This window comes from Biomphalaria glabrata, chromosome 3 (genome assembly GCF_947242115.1).
Source record: "Biomphalaria glabrata chromosome 3, xgBioGlab47.1, whole genome shotgun sequence".
Taxonomy (NCBI): domain Eukaryota; kingdom Metazoa; phylum Mollusca; class Gastropoda; family Planorbidae; genus Biomphalaria; species Biomphalaria glabrata.
The window spans coordinates 35,296,001-35,323,259 of NC_074713.1; the positions used below are offsets into that span (position 1 = coordinate 35,296,001).

Here is a 27,259-nt window from a genome sequence, read left to right on the forward strand (position 1 = left end):
TTTGTTTCACAAACTGACGTGAAGTCTTCACTTGAACTGATTGTATTTAGGGAGTATTCATTGAAAAAGATACGGGGATAGGGAACCTTTAGAAGTGAGCTGCCGACTCTAGACTTCAACAGAACAAAAACACAAAAATGTAAATCCTCATAACATTAATGTTTGGAATTATCTCTTTGATAGATGATAGACACTCAGATAGAAATGTCCATTCAACTCAACAGTAGTTTGTATTCTAAACGTAATGCTTTCTCAAACTTATATATCAACAATAAACTTGTATCTCTACATTACAATCAACTTGTATCTCTACATTACAATCAACATGTATCTCTACATTACAATCAACTTGTATCTCTACATTACAATCAACTTGTGTCTCTACATTACAATCAACTTGTATCTCTACATTACAATCAACATGTCTCTCTACATTACAATCAACATGTATCTCTACATTCAACATTTACGAAGCAGTGCTATATAAGAAAAAGGAATGCCTATTGTATACACATCATTTTGAACTCTGTGTCAATTGTCAAGTTAATTAAAAACTCCATCGCGAGCTAGAACGTAACAATAGTTCATTAATTAGAAGAAAATAAACAGAACAAAAGGGGAGATAATTAGGTTCTCAGCGGCAGGAATGGACATTATTGATTTCATGTTTACCGTTGTTTCTGATTTGTCTCTGAGTTAAAATTCCTAAGATTTTCTTTGCCGGAGTTAAATATCAAATCTATTTTGTTTTTAAAAGCAAGGCTTCTTTCCCTCCAGCTCTCCCCATGCTCTGCCAATGAACTTTTCAGGCCCTGTTTCTGGAGGGCTGTTTGGTCAGAATAATAGAACATGTAGGCGTTTTTTATTCTTATTGCACAGAAATAAACTAATAGTCATTCTCTAGCGGGGGGGGGGGGGGGGGGGTCAATGTCGTCTCCTTGACAGGGTCAAACTTGTTCAGTTGACCTAACCCTAAATAATCAACGCTATAAACATACCATACTGCACACGGTTTAGAAAACTATTGCCATCAACTGTGTCCTCCTCTTGTGGTTAGATACGAGAGACAATTACAAAACGGTAACTGCCAGGTCTGAAATATCAGTCATTTGAAACTCTTGGTATCAGAGAATGATTCACATGAACTTTTTAAATATACTCGTGTGAATACAAATATGGGTCAGTGTGGTGGAAGGGGTTGTTGAGAGTAGAGGGAAGAAAGAATTGATTCAACTTTTTGTTTGCGTCAAGCATGGAGGAATAAGGTTGCAGAGATACGAAACAATTTATAATCCATTTCTAAAGGTATACCATTTAGTATTAAACGGAAAATATACAAACGCCATACATACTTTTTAGTAGACAGAAATCGTCCCAATATATTTTATTCAAACGCCAGACATTTATAGATACTCTATTACCTCTAATGTCTGCGCTGGATGTGGCAAAGTATGTAGATCACAGCTAGGACGGCGTAGTCACGTGACATTCCTCTAGCATTACTCCTTAGTCTTCGGACTCGAGTGCAAGCCTAATTATTACCTCTTAGATTTGATTTAGCGTTAATACAAGTTCCAACAGTGCCATACAGAGACGACGGAAGCAAGTGCGAAGCAAGTGTAAATCAATGATACGTCAAATGTAAGTCAATCTTGTCTGAAGATAAATTAAATGTAAATCAATGGTAAATTAAAGGTTAATCAATGGTAAATTAAAGGTTAATCAAAGGTAAATCACGTCTGGGATAAACCCATGGCAGGGTAAACCCTAGACTATATATAAACTCACAACTAACCGACTCAGCGCTTGCACTTCCAAATGGGAATTTCCGATGTCATACCGGCACGTCTAGAGACTAACAGACAAGAAATGTAGATCTAGACTAGAGACAACAACATGAAATGTGTCAAGAAGAGACAAGCGAGAGAAAGGAAGATTCTTCACTGCCTATGTGACTAGTCACTAGATCTATACGACTACAAAGTAGAAATGAATAATTTGTCACTCTACATAGTCAAGCTTGCTTGGGTAAGACGAGACCTGATAGACAAATGCAAAGGCACATTCCTTGTTCCATAATCCATATGCTAGGACAAATGTGTACAAATACTCCTTCTTCCCTAGCGCTATTAGAGCATGGTTTGGGTTGCCTGAACCAGCCAGGAAAACTAATGACTTGATAGTCATTGGTTAATATGCATGACTAGATGCATGACGCGTAAGACGTAATCATCTTCTTTTTTTAAAGTAACGTCTGTATTATATAAGATAAGATCTAAAAATCTTAACCTTTTCTTATGCGATGTGCCATCTTAATCACTTAATCATCTTTCTAGATACATACATTGCAAAGCTAGTTCTAGATCTAGTGATCTAGATTTTAATAGGGTTAACCCTAACCCTAACCTATTATAGATCTACAAATCAAATAAGAACATAAAACTAAAATTTTATTCAACCTTGGTTAAGAATATCAATACGCATCCTTTGGTTGGGACCCCTCAACAAAAAAAAAAAAAAACAACTTAAGAAACTGGAACAGACAAAAATAGAGCAGTAGAGCAGTGAGATTTATACCAAACGTATATTCACATTTGACTACAGTAACACTTTTAGTAAAATCACCAAATTTAGTAAGTTTTTACTTCAAAGTAAAGTAGCATTTATAGGAACCATAATCCTCAAATACAAAAACAAAACCTAATAAAATACTCAGAAAGACTCAAAGATAAAGGCACATCCCTTGTTCCATATGCTAGGACAAATTTGTACAAATGCTCCTTCTTCACTAGTGCTATTAGAACAAAATGCCTAAGCCAGCCAGGAAAACCAATGAATTGGCACAATTTAAGTTATTGGTTAACATGCATGACAAGATTGACCTAGGCACACGCGCAGGACATAATCATCTTCTTTTTTTTTTTTTTTTTTGAAGTAACGTCTGTATTTTATAAGATAAGATAAGATATATAGGAAGGGCATGGTTTGCACGATGCTAAATATATTGAGTTAAACGAATGTGTAGGCAGGTTAAGGTTTGGGTAGATCTCATCTTTGCCTGTGGTCCCGTCTGGGGCATAAGCCACAAACCATATTCCCTCAAGCGTTTTGGTTCTGGGCGAGTCTCTCCAACTGTCCCCCACGTCTTGCCTATCCGCTTCCAAATCGCGGTGCCATGAATTCCTGGGTCGTCCCCTCTTCCTCTTTCCTTGGAGGTTCCAGTCTTATGTTAAATGTAGGCTTGCTGGGGGTGCTGCCTTTCAGTCTCCAGCGTCTCTTAAGGATATTTACTTCCAGGTCTATATATTCAACAATAAACTGCAAATTTGTGTCTGCAAAAAGTACATTTCATAGCTTCTAGAGCAGTGGTTCCCAAACTTTTTTGTCTTGTAGACCCCTTGGCATGTTTTCTGGTTTTCGGTAGACCCCCTACTCAACTTGCAAATTTTGCAAATTCATCAACATTATTTTTAAACAAATTTCTAACTATAGTGCGTTGAAGAGTGAAATAGTAATTTAAAACTACACATCTACGGATATAATGTTTAATATACGAATCTGTTTTTCTATGAATTAGTTTTTCTAACATTAAATATTAATTAATTAATTAATTAACATGCCTTAAGTATCATTGTAAAAGGTTTCGCAAAGAGCAGTTGCTCGTGTATTTCTTGATCTTTCATGTGTGGCTCAAATATTAAATCTGCGGAACTGTTTTCATAAACAGGAGAGGGGCAAAGGCGAGTAACTGGAGCCTAAACCAGGTCTCGTGGGTCAACCTTAAGGAAATATAAAGAGACGGTGACAATTCGCGCCATGTATCCCTGGGCCGTCCCTTTTTCTTCTTTGCTTGTGGTTTCCAGGCTAGGGCTTGCCTTATTATGCTAGATGCAGGCTGGCGAAGGGTGTGACCTATCCATCTCCAGCGTCTCTGAAGGATATCTACTTCGATAGGCTGCTGCTTTGTTCTTTGCCACAGTTCCTCATTTGAGATCTAGTCTGGCCAGCGGATTATAAGAATCTTCCTCAAGCAGGCATTGATGAATACCTGGATTTTTTCATGGTGGTGATGGTGGTTCTCCAGGTCTCTGCTCCATAAAGTAGTATTGGCTTAATAATGGTGTTAAAGAGCCTAATCTTGGTGGTGGTGCTTTTTTCCCTAGATCCCCAGGTGTTCTTAAGCTGATGGAAGGCTGCTCGAGCTTTACCATGGCACCGCGATTTGGAAGCAGATGCCAAGCAGATGGACAAGACGTGGGGACAGTTGGAAAGTCTCGGCCAGAACCGAGATGCCTGGAGAAAGCTGGTTAGTGGCCTATGCCCAGAAAGGACCACAGGCATAGATGAGATGAGATAAGATGGTGACCATTAGACAGTTTGTAGCACACAGCGCTACACCTTGTCAGACCAAGCTGTATTTCTATCTTTAAAAGAAGCTATAACTCATGCCACCGAAGCGACCTTAAACTGTATTGTCGTTTAAAGAAATTCTTTTAATAGTAACAGATGTAGGTTTTTGTAAAACGGCTGGTACAATAAATGTTTGACTTTTGCTGTTTTCCGTATTTTGCTATAAGTAAAGAAACCTTGAAAGACTCTCACAAACCAAAATCATCTCTATATGATTTCGAACAGAGAATTTGTGGGTCTATTCTGAACTTTGAGTGTTCAAAAGTTGTTCAAATCTTAATTTTTGTCAGGGTGGCATTGTCTCAGATGATCCTTCAGCGTAACTGGTCTCATATCGTCATAAAAGAGTCACTTAGGCAACTGTGTGTTTAACAAGGAAGGAATGAATCCCAATTTTAATTAATTAATGCTGTACTGTCTACATTTCTTTTTTTTTTTTTTTCTAAATATTAGTTACATGTAGACAAAATTAAGCTATTTAAATAAGTATTGAAATTGAATACAACAATGTTTCGTTTCAATAGCAGGATACATATTGAAAGGATTATTTCGGGTACAAATCATAGATTAGTGTAGGAAATAATTACATTAATGGAATGTGAAAATTACGTAACGACCTGCTTAAATGAAATCTATTACCGTAGACCCCCGTGGACATCTCATAGACCCCCAATTTATTTTTTTACTTTCGTAGACCCCTTGGAGGTCTTTGTAGACCCCTGGGGGTCTATATAGACCACTTTGGGAATCACTGCTCTAGAGTGTGCCAAATCATTAAGTCAATGTGCAAACACTTCAGGGATTAGACAGGCAGATAAACTAGGCTACAAACTTCAATACCAGTGTCTACACTAGTACACTATGATACTCTTGTTTTTCTGGGTATTAGTTGTTGTGTTCCCTACATGGGTTGCTAATAGATTGTGAATAGATTCCTTCCATTTTTCCTAATGCTACAAACCAAAATAAAGCGAAAGATGATACATTCTTATTTGCATGGGATTCCCACTTCCCAGATGGTTGATTCACGATACAAATTCTCTCCTTGAAAACAAACAACTCCATTGTCTTAAGGTCAAACTGAAACCAGACTAAAAGGATCTTGATCCTCGGAAATGAAAGAAGAAAGAAGATAAGGTGGATAGATTGAGAGAACTGAGTTGATAAGAGAGACTGTGAAAGAAAGAACGCCAAATAAGAGACGATCGAATAGAGACAACAGAGAGAGAGAGAGAGAGAGAGAGAAAATTAATTATTTTTTTTAAAATTAGCACATACTATAATGTTTCTTGTATAACCCTTTCCTCAACTCTAAAAATTCCAAATCTGGTGTTGAATGTTTCACTCTATGTGCTTTTTGATTTCCCCAGTTTACTTATCAAGTACATCTCTTGGCCAGACATGGCGGCTTGGAGATTTCATTGTGATTAAATACTTGACTCGGCCCAGCAGTAAGTACATCACTAAATATTTTATCTATTTCATAGCGTCAGCAAATACTCAAAGCAACCAATTGATTTCTTTTCATACAACATGAGTCTAGAGATAGGCCAAGAGTTTCAAACACAACACTTGAACAGTGAAGACACACAATCAATGTTTCAAAAATTTGTTTGCGAGAAAGATAAGACAAGATATTCACACAGATATTTACACAAATATTTACGAAGTTATATATATAATCATTTCATGTAAAGATTCAACTTCAAACAAAACAAACAAAAAACAACAACAACAACAAACACTTGCACACTTCTTTGGAGCACGAGAAATGCGATGATGAAATCGAAAATTTCAATAACATTTTTTGGATCTACACTTGGCGGACAGATTAAATACAGTTGTTTTTTTATCGATGGCTGCTGAAAATGAAGGTTTATGTTTAAAGAGATCGTAATAAATATTAAAGTGTAACTAGTATTAAAGTCATTTACATATTTGTGTAACTAGTATTAAAGTCATTTAAATATTTGTGTAACTAATATTAAAGTCATTTACATATTTGTGTAACTAGTATTAAAGTCATTTACATATTTGTGTAACTAATATGAAAGTCATTTACATATTTGTGTAACTAGTATTAAAGTCATTTACATATTTGTGTAACTAATATTAAAGTCATTTACATATTTCTATTTTGCCCCATTTCGTTTATATCACATGCATTTTGTAATCATTCTATATAGGTCATATCATTAATCTATATCATATTTAGTATACATCATCAGCAATACATATCGTACACGTCATATGTATCATAGTTTATGTGCATTACAAGTCATGTCAATCATATGTCATGTCAATCATATGTCATGTCAACCATATGTCATGTCAATCATATGTCATGTCAATCATATGTCAGTTCAATCATATGTCATGTCAATCATATGTCATGTTCATCATATGTCATGTTCATCATATGTCATGACCATCATATGTCATGACCATCATATGTCATGACCATCATATGTCATGTCCATCATATGTCATGACCATCATATGTCATGACCATCATATGTCATGTCCATCAGACATGAGTGAGCAGCACAAATTCGGTGTGATCATTGGTCCTTTACGTCTTGAGCAAAGCCCGGATGAAACCGCCAAAAATATCTTTCGCCTGCTGAATTGTGTAGGCATCAGATGTGTGGACACGGCTAAGATCTCAGTGAATCCTGAAGTGGGTTACGCTGTAGTCGAATTCTACCAGAAGTCTGTGGAGGATTACGCCATGAAGGTGAGCTGCTTGTCTCAACTGTACACGTGAAGCCTTGAAGACGAACATTACAACACGCCACGTCTTCCTCTTTTGTGGCGTCAAATACACATTTGGCTTTTATTTCCCTGCTAATACTTCTCAAATGTAAGTTGAGAAGTATTAGCAGGGAAATGTAAGTTGAGAAGTATTAGCAGGGAAATGTAAGTTGAGAAGTATTAGCAGGGAAATGTAAGTTGAGAAGTATTAGCAGGGAAATGTAAGTTGAGAAGTATTAGCAGGGAAATGTAAGTTGAGAAGTATTAGCAGGGAAATGTAAGTTGAGAAGTATTAGCAGGGAAATGTAAGTTGAGAAAAATTACAAGAGATAACCTCCATACAGTGTAATGTCATTCCTGTTGACCTATTTAAAAATAAAAACAGATTGAATCTAGTGAGCTTTTGAGATTTGATTGTAGAAGGTGTACCCATAAATGAGATTTGATTGGTCGCACTGTCAACAAGAAATGTTTACACATTTGTTTAAGCCCATATATTGAGAACCACTGCAAGTAAATCACTAATTCGTGCAGCTTTTTTTTATCTTTTAATAATGTCAGCACAAAAGCAAAAACTAAGAAAAGTTTAATACTATCAGACACTGGTGAGTGTATTGCCTGACCTCTGGATTTAAACCCATGCTCTTTGGAAAACCTACAGCTCGTTTATTAAATGCAGGTGCTGAAAGAAGTTCAGAGTATAATGAACTTGTACGACCTGCGTCGTCTGACAGACAAGCCACAACACCTGACAGCTGCAAGACTTAGTGGACAAGCCCCAGGCCAGGTGAAGTAGCTAATTTGTTTATGTACAACTCTAGGGACACAGTCATTGAACTAAAAGCAGCTAATTTAATTATGTACAACTCTAGGGACACAGTCATTGAACTAAAAGCAGCTAATTGAATTATGTACAACTCTAGGGACACAGTCATTGAACTAAAAGCAGCTAATTTAATTATGTACAACTCTAGGGACACAGTCATTGAACTAAAAGCAGCTAATTGAATTATGTACAACTCTAGGGACACAGTCATTAGTAAGTCATAACACTACTAGCTATCAGGATTCGATTTCAAGAAAAGTTGTGTAAAAAATGTTCCCAATGACGTAATGACTTAGTAAAGTCTCAATGTTGTTTCTTTTTTATATGAATAATTGATGCCCCACCATTCAATGGAACAAATATCTCTGGCTAAAAAGTCTTCTCTATCTGTAAATTTGAGCATGGATAAAATAACTTTATTTGCTAATCATAAGGAAGTCAGACAGGAAATAACTTCTACAGTGTAGCTTATCTCTAACATGCACGAACTCTTTTGATCCATAAGATAAAGTTAGTCCACGTTTTAAATGTATATTAAAATCAATTCCTACTTTATGTTCAAATAATAGAGTCAACTAAACAGTCAAACTTCATGTTCCAATAGTCAACTAAACAGTCAAACTTCATGTTCCAATAGTCAACTAAACAGTCAATCTTCATGCTCCAATAGTCAACTAAACAGTTTAACTTCATGTTCCAATAGTCAACTAAACAGTCAAACTTCATGTTCCAATAGTCAACTAAACAGTCAAACTTCATGTTCCAATAGTCAACTAAATATTCCTACTTTATTTTTCTTAAAAAAAAAACAGCAAAATAATTTTGCCAGTATGGGGATGGAACCCACGTTTTTTGCGATAGTTAATAGAAACAAATATAATTGCTTTTTAGTATATCAATAAAATATAAAGATATGTGTCTTTAGTACTTTGATAAAAAAAAAAAAGTCATTGATTAACATTCATGACTTGATTGGCACATGACATGCTTAGGACCTAATGATCTACTTTTGTGAAGTCACGTCTGTTATATGTAAGATAAAAGTTCTGTTGAAGACTTCAATGAACAGACTGTAGTAATGTTATAGATCGACGTTAATCTTCATGATTATGTACCTGGTATTAAAAGTATAGTCTTCGAGGCACAATGTATACGTGTGTGCATGTGTGTGTGTGTGTGTGAGTGGTTAATCTCATCTTTCTACCAAAAAAATATAATTTATCTCAGGAACCTTTGAACTAAATGCTTTAATTTCAGGAGCTGAGCTCCATCTCAGAAGCAGTACTTGGTCAGTTGGATCCATCAGCTCATAACGAGTACTCCCCGATAGAAGATGTCACGGTGGCCAAGTTAAAAGAGATCACGGAGCCACAGACCTCGAGTCAGCCCAAGGGTGAGCACGTCTTTCAGTTGCTCAGTGTCTCGGCCGAAGACTCGGACACTCAGATCAGTTTCCAGCGCCTGGAGGAGGACGAAGATGATGTCAGGACCTTGGACTGCGCCCAGACGGCCTGGGCCTGTTTTAGTCCGACGTCGGGACGCCAGGGGGCCACAAACGACGCTCAGCTGATCAAAGTGGACGCCAAGACCTCAACGCCGCAAGTGACGCCATGTTTCAACACTGGAATGAACTTTTATCTCCTTTTCCAGACTCTGTCCACGGACATTAAAAATGTTTACACTGACAGCGGAGACATTTTGACACGTAGTCCGAGGTAACTCTTTTAGATGCACTTTTAAAGATGCCTGTTAGCTAGTTTCTGTTGAGTCCTAACACTACCTCCGTGCGGTTCAGAATGTTAGAAAGCGTAGTGGAAACTAAGCACCATGATTCATGTCACAAGAGATTGATCTATCAAGTGTGATTCATGTCACAAGGGTTTGATCTATCAAGTGTGATTCATGTCACAAGAGATTGATCTATCAAGTGTGATTCATGTCACAAGAGATTGATCTATCAAGTGTGATTCATGTCACAAGAGATTGATCTATCAAGTGTGATTCATGTCACAAGAGATTGATCTATCAAGTGTGATTCATGTCACAAGAGATTGATCTATCAAGTGTGATTCATGTCACAAGAGATTGATCTATCAAGTGTGATTCATGTCACAAGGGATTGATCTATCAAGTGTGATTCATGTCACAAGGGATTGATCTATCAAGTGTGATTCATGTCACAAGAGATTGATCTATCAAGTGTGATTCATGTCACAAGAGATTGATCTATCAAGTGTGATTCATGTCACAAGAGATTGATCTATCAAGTGTGATTCATGTCACAAGAGATTGATCTATCAAGTGTGATTCATGTCACAAGAGATTGATCTATCAAGTGTGATTCATGTCACAAGAGATTGATCTATCAAGTGTGATTCATGTCACAAGAGATTGATCTATCAAGTGTGATTCATGTCACAAGAGATTGATCTATCAAGTGTGATTCATGTCACAAGGGATTGATCTATCAAGTGTGATTCATGTCACAAGAGATTGATCTATCAAGTGTGATTCATGTCACAAGAGATTGATCTATCAAGTGTGATTCATGTCACAAGAGATTGATCTATCAAGTGTGATTCATGTCACAAGAGATTGATCTATCAAGTGTGATTCATGTCACAAGAGATTGATCTATCAAGTGTGATTCATGTCACAAGGGATTGATCTATCAAGTGTGATTCATGTCACAAGGGATTGATCTATCAAGTGTGATTCATGTCACAAGAGATTGATCTATCAAGTGTGATTCATGTCACAAGGGATTGATCTATCAAGTGTGATTCATGTCACAAGGGATTGATCTATCAAGTGTGATTCATGTCACAAGGGATTGATCTATCAAGTGTGATTCATGTCACAAGGGATTGATCTATCAAGTGTGATTCATGTCACAAGAGATTGATCTATCAAGTGTGATTCATGTCACAAGGGATTGATCTATCAAGTGTGATTCATGTCACAAGAGATTGATCTATCAAGTGTGATTCATGTCACAAGAGATTGATCTATCAATTGTCATTCATGTCACAAGGGATTGATCTATCAAGTGTGATTCATGTCACAAGGGATTGATCTATCAAGTGTGATTCATGTCACAAGGGATTGATCTATCAAGTGTGATTCATGTCACAAGGGATTGATCTATCAAGTGTGATTCATGTCACAAGGGATTGATCTATCAAGTGTGATTCATGTCACAAGGGATTGATCTATCAAGTGTGATTCATGTCACAAGGGATTGATCTATCAAGTGTGATTCATGTCACAAGGGATTGATCTATCAAGTGTGATTCATGTCACAAGGGATTGATCTATCAAGTGTGATTCATGTCACAAGAGATTGATCTATCAAGTGTGATTCATGTCACAAGGGATTGATCTATCAAGTGTGATTCATGTCACAAGGGATTGATCTATCAAGTGTGATTCATGTCACAAGGGATTGATCTATCAAGTGTGATTCATGTCACAAGGGATTGATCTATCAAGTGTGATTCATGTCACAAGGGATTGATCTATCAAGTGTGATTCATGTCACAAGGGATTGATCTATCAAGTGTGATTCATGTCACAAGGGATTGATCTATCAAGTGTGATTCATGTCACAAGGGATTGATCTATCAAGTGTGATTCATGTCACAAGGGATTGATCTATCAAGTGTGATTCATGTCACAAGGGATTGATCTATCAAGTGTGATTCATGTCACAAGGGATTGATCTATCAAGTGTGATTCATGTCACAAGGGATTGATCTATCAAGTGTGATTCATGTCACAAGGGATTGATCTATCAAGTGTGATTCATGTCACAAGGGATTGATCTATCAAGTGTGATTCATGTCACAAGGGATTGATCTATCAAGTGTCATTCATGTCACAAGGGATTGATCTATCAAGTGTGATTCATGTCACAAGGGATTGATCTATCAAGTGTGATTCATGTCACAAGAGATTGATCTATCAAGTGTGATTCATGTCACAAGAGATTGATCTATCAAGTGTGATTCATGTCACAAGGGATTGATCTATCAAGTGTCATTCATGTCACAAGAGATTGATCTATCAAGTGTGATTCATGTCACAAGGGATTGATCTATCAAGTGTCATTCATGTCACAAGGGATTGATCTATCAAGTGTGATTCATGTCACAAGAGATTGATCTATCAAGTGTCATTCATGTCACAAGGGATTGATCTATCAAGTGTGATTCATGTCACAAGGGATTGATCTATCAAGTGTGATTCATGTCACAAGGGATTGATCTATCAAGTGTCATTCATGTCACAAGGGATTGATCTATCAAGTGTCATTCATGTCACAAGGGATTGATCTATCAAGTGTGATTCATGTTACAAGGGATTGATCTATCAAGTGTGATTCATGTCACAAGGGATTGATCTATCAAGTGTGATTCATGTCACAAGGGATTGATCTATCAAGTGTGATTCATGTCACAAGGGATTGATCTATCAAGTGTGATTCATGTCACAAGAGATTGATCTATCAAGTGTTACTTCCCAGAAAACCAAATAAAAAAACTGACTGGGCTAGCTTTTCTAGTGATCATGGGAAAAAAAAGTCTTTAAACTTTTCAAACATGCCACCAAACGTTCTCCAGCTTACCCAGGATAGACAAAAATGTGGTAATAAGTCAATCATCTGCAGTACTCCTATTTTTTAGTGAAACCAAAATTTGCAAATCCACTCTGAGTTGTTAGCCTTTTCTCTGCTTGGAGGTGGAAGTCGCGAATTCCATCACTATTTTAAACACAATTTCCATAAGTCAACAAGGAATGCCTAATTCAGTACTCAATTTAGCATAAGTTGCATTATTATATAAGCGGCTAAATACAACATCATTCTAGTTGACTTTTACTTTCAAACTCCATCAATCAATGTATAAGTCATTGAGACCCTAGTTTATCATACATTGTATATCATTCTAGTCACTAGCGGATCCAGAACTTTGGAGTGGGGGGGGGGCGACTTTTTTCCAAACCCTAACCCTAACGCCCAGTAAACCCTAACCCTAACGCCCAGTAAACCCTAACCCTATGCATAAACGTGCGTACAGCATATACCTTCGGCGAAAAACAAAACAACTGGGGCAGCGCTATAAGGTTCCATAGTGGGTTTCGGGGCAAAGCCCCGACGCCAAAAGCGTTTTCTTGCTTTTTTCACTGAAGAAACGCATTCTCCTGACATCTACAGCTCATTATTCAAAAAAGAATTCGGGGCGAAGCCCCAACGCCAAAAGCGTTTTCTTTCATTCTTCAATGCAGAAACGCATTCTCCTGACATATACAGCTCATTATTCATAAAAAGAATTCGGGGCGAAGCCCCGACGCCAAAAGCGTTTTCTTGCATTCTTCAATGCAGAAACCCATTCTCCTGACAACTACAGCTCATTATTCATCAGTGGGGTTCCGACGTCAAAAACCTTTTCTTGCATACTTCATAGAAGAAACGCATTCTTCTGACCTAAAGCTCATTTTTCATACTATTAAAAAAGGACCTTTCGAATAATGTTGTACTTGAAAAATATTCTAATATGAATTTATAGGCCCTTAATACATTGCAAATGAAACCGATTTGTTCCTTGAGAAGATAAGATACCCCACATATTTAGATTTGGCTTTGAGGATCGCCGCCGAAAAAAGAATTATTCGATAAATAACATTCAATAAAATTAAAGTATAAATTGTGAGTTATAGTCCCAAATTTATTTAACTAGAAAAATTTCAGATTGAGTAAAGGTTAGGAAAAGGCGACTATGTTCCTATATATATATTTAATTGTTTCTGTTAGCAAGCTGTGATTTCTACAAATAAATTGGACCGCCCCCCCCCACTCGAAAGTGTATGGGTGGGGGGGGGGGCGGGATTGATACCATCGCCCCCTCCCGACCACACCAAATCAGCCAACATACTAGAGGGGGGGGGCGAAATAATATAAAAATAGGTTGAAATATAAATAATTAGTATATATTATTAACATAAGTAATAAATTCGTATACAAATTGTGTGAATTCTATACTAAAATTCGTTCGCCCCCCCCCTTCGGGGAAGGGGTCGGCCGAGTGGGGGGGGGGGCGATCGCCCCTACCGGCCCCCCCCCGGATCCGCCAGTGATTCTAGTTGACTTTTACTTTCAAACTCCATCAATCAATGTATTAGTCATTGAGACCCTAGTTTATCATACATTGTATATCATTCTCAAATAAATCGTTATGATCAAGTGCCTTTTCAAATAAATTATGACAAACAAAGGCTGCGCGTATTGGCAAAACTCATGTTACAATCAAAGTTAAATTGTATTTTTCTTGGGTTTATTTCACAGGAATTTCCGAATCATGGTTGGAAAATACGTCTGTGCATTTCTCAACTCTGGCGGTGGCGCCATCTTCTTCGGCGTGAACCAAGAAAGGAAAATCCGAGGCCTCCTTCTAGATAACAGAATGGAAGATTATGTCCGCCTGGACATAGACAGTCAGATCAAGTTGATAAAGCCTTTGGTGCCCACGTCTGCTTACAAGGTCAACATAGTCAATATTATGGATGATACGGGTCATCTCATCCCTGACCTGAGGGTGCTGGAAGTGGAGGTACTGCCGCTGAATCCTCCAGAAATGAAATACATGTTTAAGACATCAGTCTTTGTCTGGGAACGAAACGCTATCAAAGAAATTGATCCGGCGGACATTTTCTTCTAGATTGCAAAGTCAACTTTTTTCTTTGTAATGAATAAATGATTATTGAATTACTAGGACTCAAGTTCAAAGATGTTAAGAAGTTGAACTCTTTTTTGTTTAAGATGGACATGTGCATATGTTTAGATCTATAGCTATTAGAAAGACCAATGTTTAGATCTAAAGCTAATAGAAAGACCAATGTTTAGATCTATAGATAATAGAAAGACCAATGTTCAGAGCTATAGCTAATAGAAAGACCAATGTTTAGAACTATAGCTAATAGAAAGACCAATGTTCAGAGCTAAAGCTAATAGAAAGACCAATGTTTAGATCTATAGCTAATAGAAAGACCAATGTTCAGAGCTATAGCTAATAGAAAGACCAATGTTTATATCTATAGCTAATAGATAGACCAATGTTTAGATCTATAGCTAATAGAAAAACCAATGTTCCGAGCTTTAGCTAATAGAAAGACCAATGTTTATAGCTATAGCTAATAGAAAGACCAATGTTTAGATCTATAGCTAATAGAAAAACCAATGTTCCGAGCTTTAGCTAATAGAAAGACTTATGTTTAGAGCTATAGCTAATAGAAAGACCAATGTTTAGAGCTATAGCTAATAGAAAGACCAATGTTTAGAGCTATAGCTAATAGAAAGACCAATGTTTAGATCTATAGCTAATAGAAAAACCGACGTTCCGAGCTTTAGCTAATAGAAAGACCAATGTTTAGAGCTATAGCTAATAGAAAGACCAATGTTTAGATCTATAGCTAATAGAAAGACCAATGTTTAGAGCTATATTTCAATAAAAGTGACATGTCAAGACAGGCCGTCATAGAAAGGAAGAATCTTAGCGGATACAAGGGGGGGGGGCACCTTTAAGGGCTGGGCAAACACTTGATGTGGTCACGCTAGGAAGCAATAGAGCAACAAAAAAAAAGGTTGAGTATCGATCAACAGAACATTTGTTTTTGTACTACTTAACTGACCAGGTCAGGTTGAAACTAAAAGATTGCCGATGTTACAATCACACACTGAAGCCTCCAGAAACTAAAAGATTGCTGATGTTTCAATCACACACTGAAGCCTCCAGAAAATAAAAGATTGCCGATGTTACAATCACACACTGAAGCCTCCAGAAACTAAAAGATTGCTGATGTTTCAATCACACACTGAAGCCTCCAGAAAATAAAAGATTGCCGATGTTACAATCACACACTGAAGCCTCCAGAAACTAAAAGATTGCCGATGTTACAATCACACACTGAAGCCTCCAGAAACTAAAAGATTGCCGATGTTACAATCACACACTGAAGCCTCCAGAAAATAAAAGATTGCCGATGTTACAATCACACACTGAAGCCTCCAGAAACTAAAAGATTGCCGATGTTACAATCACACACTGAAGCCTCCAGAAACTAAAAGATTGCCGATGTTACAATCACACACTGAAGCCTCCAGAAACTAAAAGATTGCCGATGTTACAATCACACACTGAAGCCTCCAGAAAATAAAAGATTGCCGATGTTACAATCACACACTGAAGCCTCCAGAAACTAAAAGATTGCCGATGTTACAATCACACACTGAAGCCTCCAGAAACTAAAAGATTGCCGATGTTACAATCACACACTGAAGCCTCCAGAAACTAAAAGATTGCCGATGTTACAATCACACACTGAAGCCTCCAGAAACTAAAAGATTGCCGATGTTACAATCACACACTGAAGCCTCCAGAAAATAAAAGATTGCCGATGTTACAATCACACACTGAAGCCTCCAGAAACTAAAAGATTGCCGATGTTACAATCACACACTGAAGCCTCCAGAAACTAAAAGATTGCCGATGTTACAATCACACACTGAAGCCTCCAGAAACTAAAAGATTGCCGATGTTACAATCACACACTGAAGCCTCCAGAAACTAAAAGATTGCCGATGTTACAATCACACACTGAAGGCTCCAGAAAATAAAAGATTGCCGATGTTACAATCACACACTGAAGCCTCCAGAAAATAAAAGATTGCCGATGTTACAATCACACACTGAAGCCTCCAGAAAATAAAAGATTGCCGATGTTACAATCACACACTGAAGCCTCCAGAAAATAAAAGATTGCCGATGTTACAATCACACACTGAAGCCTCCAGAAACTAAAAGATTGCCGATGTTACAATCACACACTGAAGCCTCCAGAAACTAAAAGATTGCCGATGTTACAATCACACACTGAAGCCTCCAGAAACTAAAAGATTGCCGATGTTACAATCACACACTGAAGCCTCCAGAAACTAAAAGATTGCCGATGTTACAATCACACACTGAAGCCTCCAGAAACTAAAAGATTGCCGATGTTACAATCACACACTGAAGCCTCCAGAAAATAAAAGATTGCCGATGTTACAATCACACACTGAAGCCTCCAGAAACTAAAAGATTGCCGATGTTACAATCACACACTGAAGCCTCCAGAAAATAAAAGATTGCCGATGTTACAATCACACACTGAAGCCCCCAGAAAACTTGGAGACGTGATTGTAATGTCAAGTTTCTATCCTCCTTTCATTATGACAAACTCTGATCCTGTTCATTGGAACAACCAACTTTGAAATACAATCCATGTCGCATTCGGTTAGCGTCCAACTAACGTTTAAGTAAGGAATATGGCTCTAATCGTGAAAACTTAGAGACAAATACATTTCTTCATCCTTATATGACTTTTTGTTTTCACCCACTGATTATCAACAAGCGCAAACACACACACACAGTTTTATAAAGATTCGGCGCAACTAGGAGGTGGAACGTTAGGGACGATCATAAATATTTGCATTAGGAGCATGCGTACTTTGTTGTGTCATTAGTACAGAAGAGTTCCTAGTACAGAAGAGATCCTTTTACAGAAGAGTTCTTATTACAGAAGAGCTCCTTTTACAGAAGAGTTCTTATTACAGAAGAGCTCCTAGTGTCAAGGGCATCAGCTTCTTAAGAGTAGATGGGCCCTGTAGAAAATTTTAACATTTGGTGCACACAGCTCTTTTTTTTAGCTAAACGCAATACTAGATTTTACTAGTTGTACATATCAAAACATTTGATCTCAGACAATACTAGATGTTCCTAGGTGTAAATAGCAAAGCATTTTATCTTAGCTAAACACAATGCTAGATGTTACCAGATGCTTATAGTAATCCACTTGACTCGAGCTGATCACGGCCGATCTGTGCCACCAGTACACTGGAAGCGGAAGATGAACAGCTGAGACTTTCCTCCCATTAAAGAAAGCACTTTCGTTACTGACAGCGGCGTTCCATTGAAGCTGCGTATGCTTCTCCCAGACCCTCCCAGTGACTGGCTCTACAACAACCTGAAGACAAAGGAAACATCTAGATCTCATTGTTTCGATCAGTAGAATACAGCAGCAACAAGAACAACATTCTCAGTTTGTATTCACTTGATTTCACTCTACAGGACAAATGTGAACAGTATCATAAAACAAACAAAATGAGAATCCTGGCAGTTTTCCCGTGCCGCCATTAGTACGAAGTTTGTTTGAGTGGCATACCATAGAGATTCCTAGAGACTTTAGTGAATATGTAGCAGTGCCTTGTGGACATGTAGCGGTGCCTTGTGGACATGTAGCAGTGGATTGTGGACATGAAGCAGTGGATTGTGTACATGAAGCAGTAGATTGTGTACATGTAACAGTGGATTGTGTACATGAAGCAGTAGATTGTGTACATGAAGCAGTAGATTGAGTACATGTAGCAGTAGATTGTGTACATGTAGCAGTAGATTGTGTACATGTAGCAGTGGATTGTGTACATGAAGCAGTAGATTGTGTACATGAAGCAGTAGATTGTGTACATGTAGCAGTGTATTGTATACATGTAGCAGTAGATTGTGTACATGTACGTTTAGTGTTGAGTTACTTTATATTGATTCCTCAACAAACTTGTAGCGAGTAACAATAGGTGTCTTTATTTTCTTTCAGACTATATGTGGTCTATAGGGCAGATGATATATAGACCATCTGTTTCTGTGGCCCACGGTTAATGAGGGTGTCATGTGACCAGCACTACGACCAACCGCTTTTACTTTTCCCGAAATAATGTCAGGTAGCCATTCGAGCTGGGTTGACTCAGAGAGACCCTAAATATCTCCAAATTAAAAATCACAGTCTTCACCAGGTTTCAAACCAGGGAACTCCTGTTTGGAAGCCAAGCACTTTACTACTCAGCCACCGCTCCTCCTGCTTTACTACTCAGCCACCGCTCCTCCTGCTTTACTACTCAGCCACCGCTCCTCCTACTTTACTACTCAGCCACCGCTCCTCCTGCTTTACTACTCAGCCACCGCTCCTCCTACTTTACTACTCAGCCACCGCTCCTCCTACTTTACTACTCAGCCACCGCTCCTCCTGCTTTACTACTCAGCCACCGCTCCTCCTGCTTTACTACTCAGCCACCGCTCCTCCTACTTTACTACTCAGCCACCGCTCCTCCTGCTTTACTACTCAGCCACCGCTCCTCCTACTTTACTACTCAGCCACCGCTCCTCCTGCTTTACTACTCAGCCACCGCTCCTCCTACTTTACTACTCAGCCACCGCTCCTCCTGCTTTACTACTCAGCCACCGCTCCTCCTGCTTTACTACTCAGCCACCACTCCTCCTGCTTTACTACTCAGCCACCGCTCCTCCTGCTTTACTACTCAGCCACCGCTCCTCCTACTTTACTACTCAGCCACCGCTCCTCCTACTTTACTACTCAGCCACCGCTCCTCCTACTTTACTACTCAGCCACCGCTCCTCCTACTTTACTACTCAGCCACCGCTCCTCCTACTTTACTACTCAGCCACCGCTCCTCCTGCTTTACTACTCAGCCACCGCTCCTCCTGCTTTACTACTCAGCCACCGCTCCTCCTACTTTACTACTCAGCCACCGCTCCTCCTGCTTTACTACTCAGCCACCGCTCCTCCTGCTTTACTACTCAGCCACCGCTCCTCCTACTTTACTACTCAGCCACCGCTCCTCCTGCTTTACTACTCAGCCACCGCTCCTCCTACTTTACTACTCAGCCACCGCTCCTCCTGCTTTACTACTCAGCCACCGCTCCTCCTGCTTTACTACTCAGCCACCGCTCCTCCTGCTTTACTACTCAGCCACCGCTCCTCCTGCTTTACTACTCAGCCACCGCTCCTCCTGCTTTACTACTCAGCCACCGCTCCTCCTGCTTTACTACTCAGCCACCGCTCCTCCTGCTTTACTAATGCTTAAAGATTACTAGCTTCAAGTTACAGATTTTCATCATTCAAGTACTTACTTCAAGTACTTACTTACTTCAAGTACTTACTTCAAGTACTTACTTCAAGTACTTACTTACTTCAAGTACTTACTTGGACTCTCGGGATGCCGTATAGTACCTTCTAAATGTTTATAAAAAGCATTGACCAGAACATAAAATACCCATACACAACATTAGGACACTGCAGACACTGAGCTGGAAGAGTGTGTTGGCCCAATACTGACTTTTAGAAGTCGCTCAGGCATGAGACAAAATGTACTATAGAGATGTGATTGTAAGAGTATGTTACAGACACAAGAGATGTGGTTGTAAGAGTATGTTACAGACACAAGAGATGTGGTTGTAAGAGTATGTTACAGACACAAGAGATGTGGTTGTAAGAGTATGTTACAGACACAAGAGACGTGGTTGTAAGAGTATGTTACAGACACAAGAGGCGTGGTTCTAAGAGTATGTTACAGACACAAGAGACGTGGTTGTAAGAGTATGTTACAGACACAAGAGGCGTGGTTGTGCAAGTGGTTGTTGAACTATGATGAAGAGATCAATATGTTCAGTTATTAGACATGAACACATGACGTTGTTGTTTTCTTAACCAACTAAACATATCTACAAAGTGTTGGCATGAACTGACCACACAGACTTGATCGTATAGCAAAAACTCACAAAGGTGTCGCCAGGTTTCTGTGATTTCTCCATTTTTAGGTGGGCGATTGAGCCTCCTACTGCATGAGGTAGTCCTGCCCATGACGTGTATCCAGTGATGCCTGACATGGCTTGAAGTCCCTGATCCACCAGGTAAAGGTCAGAAGTGAAGAGCACATCTGGACCAGATAGAACAAGATATGTTAGGAGACAAAGTTGTATACACACACAGACACATCAGTTTCTTTTAAACGCGCGTTACATCAAAACAATTTGTTTAATATTTAGGCTTGTCTAGCTAGTCACAAGAACTGGTTGCTTGGTTGGCTCTCTGTTCTGGTCTAGTCACAACATCTGGTTCATTGGTTTGGATAATGGCGCCTCCGGCGCCGATTCCCTACTGGACTTCATCGGAGGTTCATTGGTTGGCTTCATGTTCTGGGAAGGTACTGGGCTTTGTCCGGGAGGTGGGGTTGTCTGCGAAGGTCTGATTTGTGAAATCTTTTACAAAAGAATTTTTGAAAATTATTAAATTTTTACTACCTTTACTATTTTAACTGTGAATGGACCTTGGTTTTAATGGCTTAACTATATAAAATTTAGCTCTTGTGGTATGAAAGGAGAGTAACCCATGAGGGATTAAGGGCACGACATGGCCTAAATTGTGCCGATGTGCCAAAAACTCAAATTCATGTTCTAGTCTAGTGACAACAACTGGTTCATTGGTTGGCTTCATTATCTAGTCTAGTGACAACAACTGGTTCATTGGTTGGCTTCATTATCTAGTCTAGTGACAACAACTGGTTCATTGGTTGGCTTCATTATCTAGTCTAGTGACAACAACTGGTTCATTGGTTGGCTTCATTATCTAGTCTAGTGACAACAACTGGTTCATTGGTTGGCTTCATTATCTAGTCTAGTGACAACAACTGGTTCATTGGTTGGCTTCATTATCTAGTCTAGTGACAACAACTGGTTCATTGGTTGGCTTCATTATCTAGTCTAGTGACAACAACTGGTTCATTGGTTGGCTTCATTATCTAGTCTAGTGACAACAACTGGTTCATTGGTTGGCTTCATTATCTAGTCTAGTGACAACAACTGGTTCATTGGTTGGCTTCATTATCTAGTCTAGTGACAACAACTGGTTCATTGGTTGGCTTCATTATCTAGTCTAGTGACAACAACTGGTTCATTGGTTGGCTTCATTATCTAGTCTAGTGACAACAACTGGTTCATTGGTTGGCTTCATTATCTAGTCTAGTGACAACAACTGGTTCATTGGTTGGCTTCATTATCTAGTCTAGTGACAACAACTGGTTCATTGGTTGGCTTCATTATCTAGTCTAGTGACAACAACTGATTGATATTGTTATGAAGCTCCTCACTTTCCCCACAGTTTATTGATCTGTACACTGATACAAACTACACAAGTCACTAGGTCAAGTGTATTTTAAACTTGGAAAGGAAATGTCGAACAAACGGTAATGACGTCAGAAACAGATCAAGAAATCGCTTTAGAAGAGATCACGTGATAACTTGTCTAGAAGGGTCAAGGTTGTCAGCGTGAACTAGGCAGGCATGGCGTGGGATGTAGATCATCAGATTTTGTCTGTTCGATAAACGACCTACCTCTAATAGCTCAGCGTACTAGAAAACTCTGATTAGATTGTTTTCTGGCGAGAAGCTTGTTAGTATATTGAATTAAGACTGGTGGCCTAATGATGGAATACACTCAAGTGTTGAGGTCCACATCTGTATTTCATATGTTTGACTTTTGCTTTAGATTATTAGTGGCAAAGTGTTTCATTCTCGTCCCTCCTAATCAAATGAAACTAGTGAATGAACTCAGCCTTGTAAAGAGATACAAATGTTTAGATCGAGAGGTCCAGGTGGAAGAAGTCAAGTGAAATGAAAGTGTTTCATTACAGTGAAAATGAATTCGCTTTTTTTTTCTTTTTATCGAAGAGTTAAAAAGTATCAAATCGCTTTACCAAAAAAAAAAAATTATTGCTTCAATGTCAATTTAGATCTGCACGAATGATCGATTCTGAAGTTCACGGCCGTGTTATTAAATGTATTCCGAGAGAAAAGCGTGGAAGAAGAAATCGGAGATCGAACAGATGCAGGTCTTTTCAATCAACACACACACAGGGTAAAGGCAAAGACAAAAGTCAAATGTAAGTGCATTCAAGCATTTCTCTTCTTTGACAGCTGCAATGAAAGCCTCCAATACAGCTAAAATAATGTATAAGACCATATAGTTCTCTTGACCCTGTGCTGGTTGAAATGTTCATGTCCCCAGCCTGCTCATGTCTATTCAGGAAGCACATATCGGTAAATGTTCATCTCGACCACAAGGAAGACGTCCGTGTGTGTACGAGGCATGAACAAGTCTGGTCAATGAACAAGTCTGGTCAATGAACAAGTCTGGTCAATGAACAAGTCTGGTCAATGAACAAGTCTGGTCAATGAACAAGTCTGGTCAATGAACAAGTCTGGTCAATGAACAAGTCTGGTCAATGAACAAGTCTGGTCAATGAATAAGTCTGGTCAGGAAACTCTTTACCTTTTCGTGACACCTTCTTGAAAAGGCCCATAAGAAGTGTGGCGGAGATGCGTAACCCGATTGGCTGTCTATCAAGGGGCTGGAGCTCGAAGTCCAATTCTAGCTGCCGTCGTGTTTGCTGAGCGCCTAAAGAGACCACGGAAACCTTTTCCCAGCTACCCCCCCCCCCCCCCACAGCGCACTGTGCATGCTACACCATGAACTAAACAGAATCAGTTTTCAACAGAAGAAATGGGCGAACAAGAAAAAGGAACCAGAACCTTCAGAGGGCTTCCAAAGTACCGAGTACATTTCACCAGGTGGGAAGAAAAGCTCGTAACCATTGTTCCCGTCCGCTACGCCATTTCTCACGGGGTCGCAAGCTGAGGTGGCAACCTCTCACGATTAATGGCGGTACATTGTAAGAAGAATGGTTCCGTCGTGCGGCCCGGCCTCTTCGCGGCAAGGGAAAACTGATGGTGGGTTAAGGAGCCATGGCCCTACAAACAGATATCATTCAACGATTCTCCGTAGTGCTTCGTATAGTTCTCCATCACAAGAATGCAAGGAATAGTTTGTAACGTTCAGTGCCTTACCTTTGTTCAGAGTGTAGTTATAGACGTCAACGTCACTGAGAGATGAACTAGAGTTGAGATCAAAGGGCACGGGTCTTAGCAAATCTTCCATGAAGATGGTAATGGAAGCTGGCAATGAATAGCAAGTGGCGCATGCGCGAAGTGCAGAACAGGAAGTAGCGAAGTCAGTAAATGAAGTAAGACTGGGTGTTAAGTTTGGATTCCTCAGCAGTTGGGCCGGAGTTGACCACATGTTGTTATATCCTGTAAGGTAATTAACAAAGTTTTAGTGGCGTATTACCCATAATTATGTACGATATAATTATTTAGTAAGTTATGGAAAATGTAATCGCTGTAGATCGATAAGTTTATGTCACAACACAATCGTTTTTTTATTATAGAACTTGATAGTTCTCACACTTGAAGAATCACCTCAGTCAAGTACTCAAGTCACTTGTCTCAGGTGTACTCAAGTCACTTGTCTCAGGTGTACTCAAGTCACTTGTCTCAGATGTACTCAAGTCACTTGTCTCAGGTGTACTCAAGTCACTTGTCTCAGATGTACTCAAGTCACTTGTCTCAGATGTACTCAAGACACTTGTCTCAGGTGTACTCAAGTCACTTGTCTCAGATGTACTCAAGTCACGTCTCAGGTGTACTCAAGTCACTTGTCTCAGATGTACTCAAGACACTTGTCTCAGGTGTACTCAAGTCACTTGTCTCAGATGTACTCAAGTCACTTGTCTCAGGTGTACTCAAGACACTTGTCTCAGATGTACTCAAGACACTTGTCTCAGATGTACTCAAGACACTTGTCTCAGGTGTAGTCAAGTCACTTGTCTCAGGTGTAGTCAAGGAAAACGAAATGAAGTTGAATTCGTTAAAGTTGAAAAGTTGTGTTGTGAGGGCTGATGTCTGTTGTGAGGGCTGATGTCTGTTGTGAGGGCTGATGCCTGTTGTGAGGGCTGATGTCTGTTGTGAGGGCTAATGCCTGTTGTGAGGGCTGATGTCTGTTGTGAGGGCTGATGTCTGTTGTGAGGGCTGATGTCTGTTGTGAGGGCTGATGTCTGTTGTGAGGGCTGATGTCTGTTGTGAGGGCTGATGCCTGTTATGAGGGCTGATGTCTGTTGTGAGGGCTGATGCCTGTTGTGAGGGCTGATGTCTGTTGTGAGGGCTGTTGTCTGTTGTCAGGGCTGTTGTCTGTTGTGAGGGCTGATGCCTGTTGTGAGGGCTGATGCCTGTTGTGAGGGCTGATGTCTGTTGTGAGGGCTGATGTCTGTTGTGAGGGCTGATGCCTGTTGTGAGGGCTGATGTCTGTTGTGAGGGCTGATGCCTGTTATGAGGGCTGATGCCTGTTATGAGGGCTGTTGTCTGTTGTGAGGGCTGATGTCTGTGTGTTTTTATGTTCATCTTTAGAATACACGGAAGGTTTAATGCGCTATTGCTTGCTTTCTGATTGTCTGTTTGTCTATGACTAAGTGTGCTATTGGCAATCAAACTTTAAAATAGCGGAAACTGAAACAAGCCACTTTTGATCTAATGAAAGAGAACCCTTTTGTTTAAAAATAAAATATGCAAATTGTGACACCATTTTTAATACAAGTCTGATATAGTGAGCTGTATTACATGTCTGTACCAGGAAAGTGTGTACTATTTACTTACTACATGCGACTAGTCCAGTTAATCTATTTACTTAGTACCAATCACATGTGACTAGTCCAGTTAATCTATTTACTTAGTACCAATCACATGTGACTAGTCTAGTTCATCTATTTACTTTGTAAGACCATGTTGTTGTTCATATCTCTGTCATCAAGGCACGTCAGGACATTCCACAGCGGGCGAGTTCCATCCTTCCACTTCATCTGCAGAACACCAGGCACACGCAGAACTCCGATGACGCTGTCCACAGTGATATTGTATCCCAGGGCCAGCTCGCTTTGATTCCTTGTAACAACTGGACTCATGTCCCGGGACGACTTGACGCTTTCCAGAACAACCTCAGACAAGAACAGCAGGAAGTCAAATATAACGCTTCTGTACGCAGGGAGCAGATCGTCTGGGGCTCCCGTGAAATTAAGGCAACCATCTTCTCCAGGCGGACAGAATGCCTTTTGAAGGATCTCCCTCGCCTGGGATGTGATGTTCATGTCCTGGCATCTTTTCAGCACGTAGTAGATGCCACATTCTGGGACGCCCACGCCCTTTAGCTTAACGTAGTAGCTGGAACAGATGTTCTCAGCCCAGTGGTCACATATAGCCTGCAACGTCACGTTGGGCAGTGCTAGGGCCTGACCACCCAACAATGTCACATTACTAAACACTTTGTACAAGGCCGTTATCTCCAGGATAGTGAAAGACTGGTCCTTCCTCTCGCTGAGGAGAGTAGATTTAGAAGAGCTGGAGGAGCCGTTCAACCAGCTGCCGAAGAAGAAATGGCTCCAAGGCGGCTGAAACTCAGGCGGTGTCGCTGAAGAAATGCTGCCCAGAATGGAAACATTCGAGTTGTAGATAATAACGTCTTCGTCGGTGTAGATGAAGCCAAAGTGTCTGAGAAACTCAGAAGTATACTTGGGGACGTATGACCAAGCCAGCGAGTTCTCTCCCCCTGCTAGCCCTACCATCTGTAGATACCATGTGTTGATAATGGAAAGCTAGAGAGACAAAGATACAGCTTTTAGTAGACATGTTCGAATGAGCTTTAGTATAACTCAAAAGATATAAAAGGGATCTTATCTTATATTATATTTTTCAGACATCACTTCAAAAAAGAAGATTATTACTTTCTACGCATTTCATGTGTCAATCTAGTCATACGTGTTAATTAATGACTTAAACTCTGTTAAGTCGTTGGTCTTCCTGTCTGATTCAGGCAATCTATTCCATTCATTAATGGCACTAGGGAAGAAAGAGCATTTGTACGAATTTGTTCTAGCGTATGGAATAAGAAATGTGACTCTATGTTTGTGTCTTTGTGAGTATTTCAGTAGGTTTTGTTTTTCTATTTGCAAGTTATGGTTCAGTGTTTATGTATTATAGTTACTTTACTTTTTATTCTGAGGTGTCTCTAAGTTTAGTGATTTTACCAATGGTTTTACTCTAATCAAATTGGAATATTCGTTTGTTTTAAATCTCACTACTCTGTTATGTATTTGTTCCAGTTTCTTAATGTTTTCTTGAGGGATCCCAAACAGAGGATGCATATTCTATTACTGCCCTAACTAAGGTTAAATAGCATTATAGTTTTCTGTTCTTGTTTGTTTTGTAAACATTTCTTTAAATAAACCCTAATGTTTTGCTTGATTTTTAATAATTCTTATTCTAATATTAACTTAACGCAGGATATGCCTAAAACTGAGATTTATTAAAAAGCTAAGTAAAACATCACTTTTCATTTATGCCTTGGCTTTGAAATCTCAACTTCATATTTTGCATGTCACATCCAGGGAGAAAAAAAAGAAGTTTTATAATGCGTGATTGTTAATTAGTACATGTTTTATTT

The 27,259-nt window shown here is 39.3% G+C and overlaps 2 protein-coding genes across 5 annotated transcripts in view; one reads left to right on the forward strand and one right to left on the reverse strand.

Moving 5' to 3' along the window:
* LOC106051934 (uncharacterized) overlaps window positions 1-27,259 on the reverse strand; it is a 100,093-nt gene that overhangs the window by 12,494 nt on the left and 60,340 nt on the right. For 3 of the 4 annotated variants that reach the window (XM_056024736.1, XM_056024737.1, XM_056024739.1), the window contains 4 exons: window positions 25,535-26,411; window positions 23,779-24,021; window positions 20,656-20,813; window positions 17,858-18,049 (listed from right to left, as the gene is read on the reverse strand). In XM_056024736.1, coding sequence (XP_055880711.1) covers window positions 17,858-18,049; window positions 20,656-20,813; window positions 23,779-24,021; window positions 25,535-26,411 — 1,470 coding nt within the window. The remainder of the gene's footprint in view (window positions 1-17,857; window positions 18,050-20,655; window positions 20,814-23,778; window positions 24,022-25,534; window positions 26,412-27,259) is intronic. The other variant, XM_056024738.1, reaches the window with a different exon arrangement.
* LOC106051935 (uncharacterized) lies at window positions 1,856-14,767 on the forward strand. The gene is made up of 6 exons (XM_056024745.1): window positions 1,856-2,028; window positions 5,781-5,861; window positions 6,942-7,147; window positions 7,844-7,951; window positions 9,248-9,705; window positions 14,334-14,767. Exons 3-6 carry the CDS (start codon window positions 6,944-6,946, stop codon window positions 14,704-14,706), a joined length of 1,143 nt encoding a protein of 380 aa, XP_055880720.1. The 5' UTR covers window positions 1,856-2,028; window positions 5,781-5,861; window positions 6,942-6,943; the 3' UTR covers window positions 14,707-14,767.

Bases quoted from the DNA above. Each gene is read 5' to 3' on its own strand.
- LOC106051935 (XM_056024745.1), top strand. From the start codon at position 6,944: ATGAGTGAGCAGCACAAATTCGGTGTGATCATTGGTCCTTTACGTCTT. The intron at 7,148-7,843 runs GTGAGCTGCTTG...TATTAAATGCAG, and splicing joins TGGAGGATTACGCCATGAAG to GTGCTGAAAGAAGTTCAGAG. The intron at 9,706-14,333 runs GTAACTCTTTTA...TTTATTTCACAG, and splicing joins ATTTTGACACGTAGTCCGAG to GAATTTCCGAATCATGGTTG.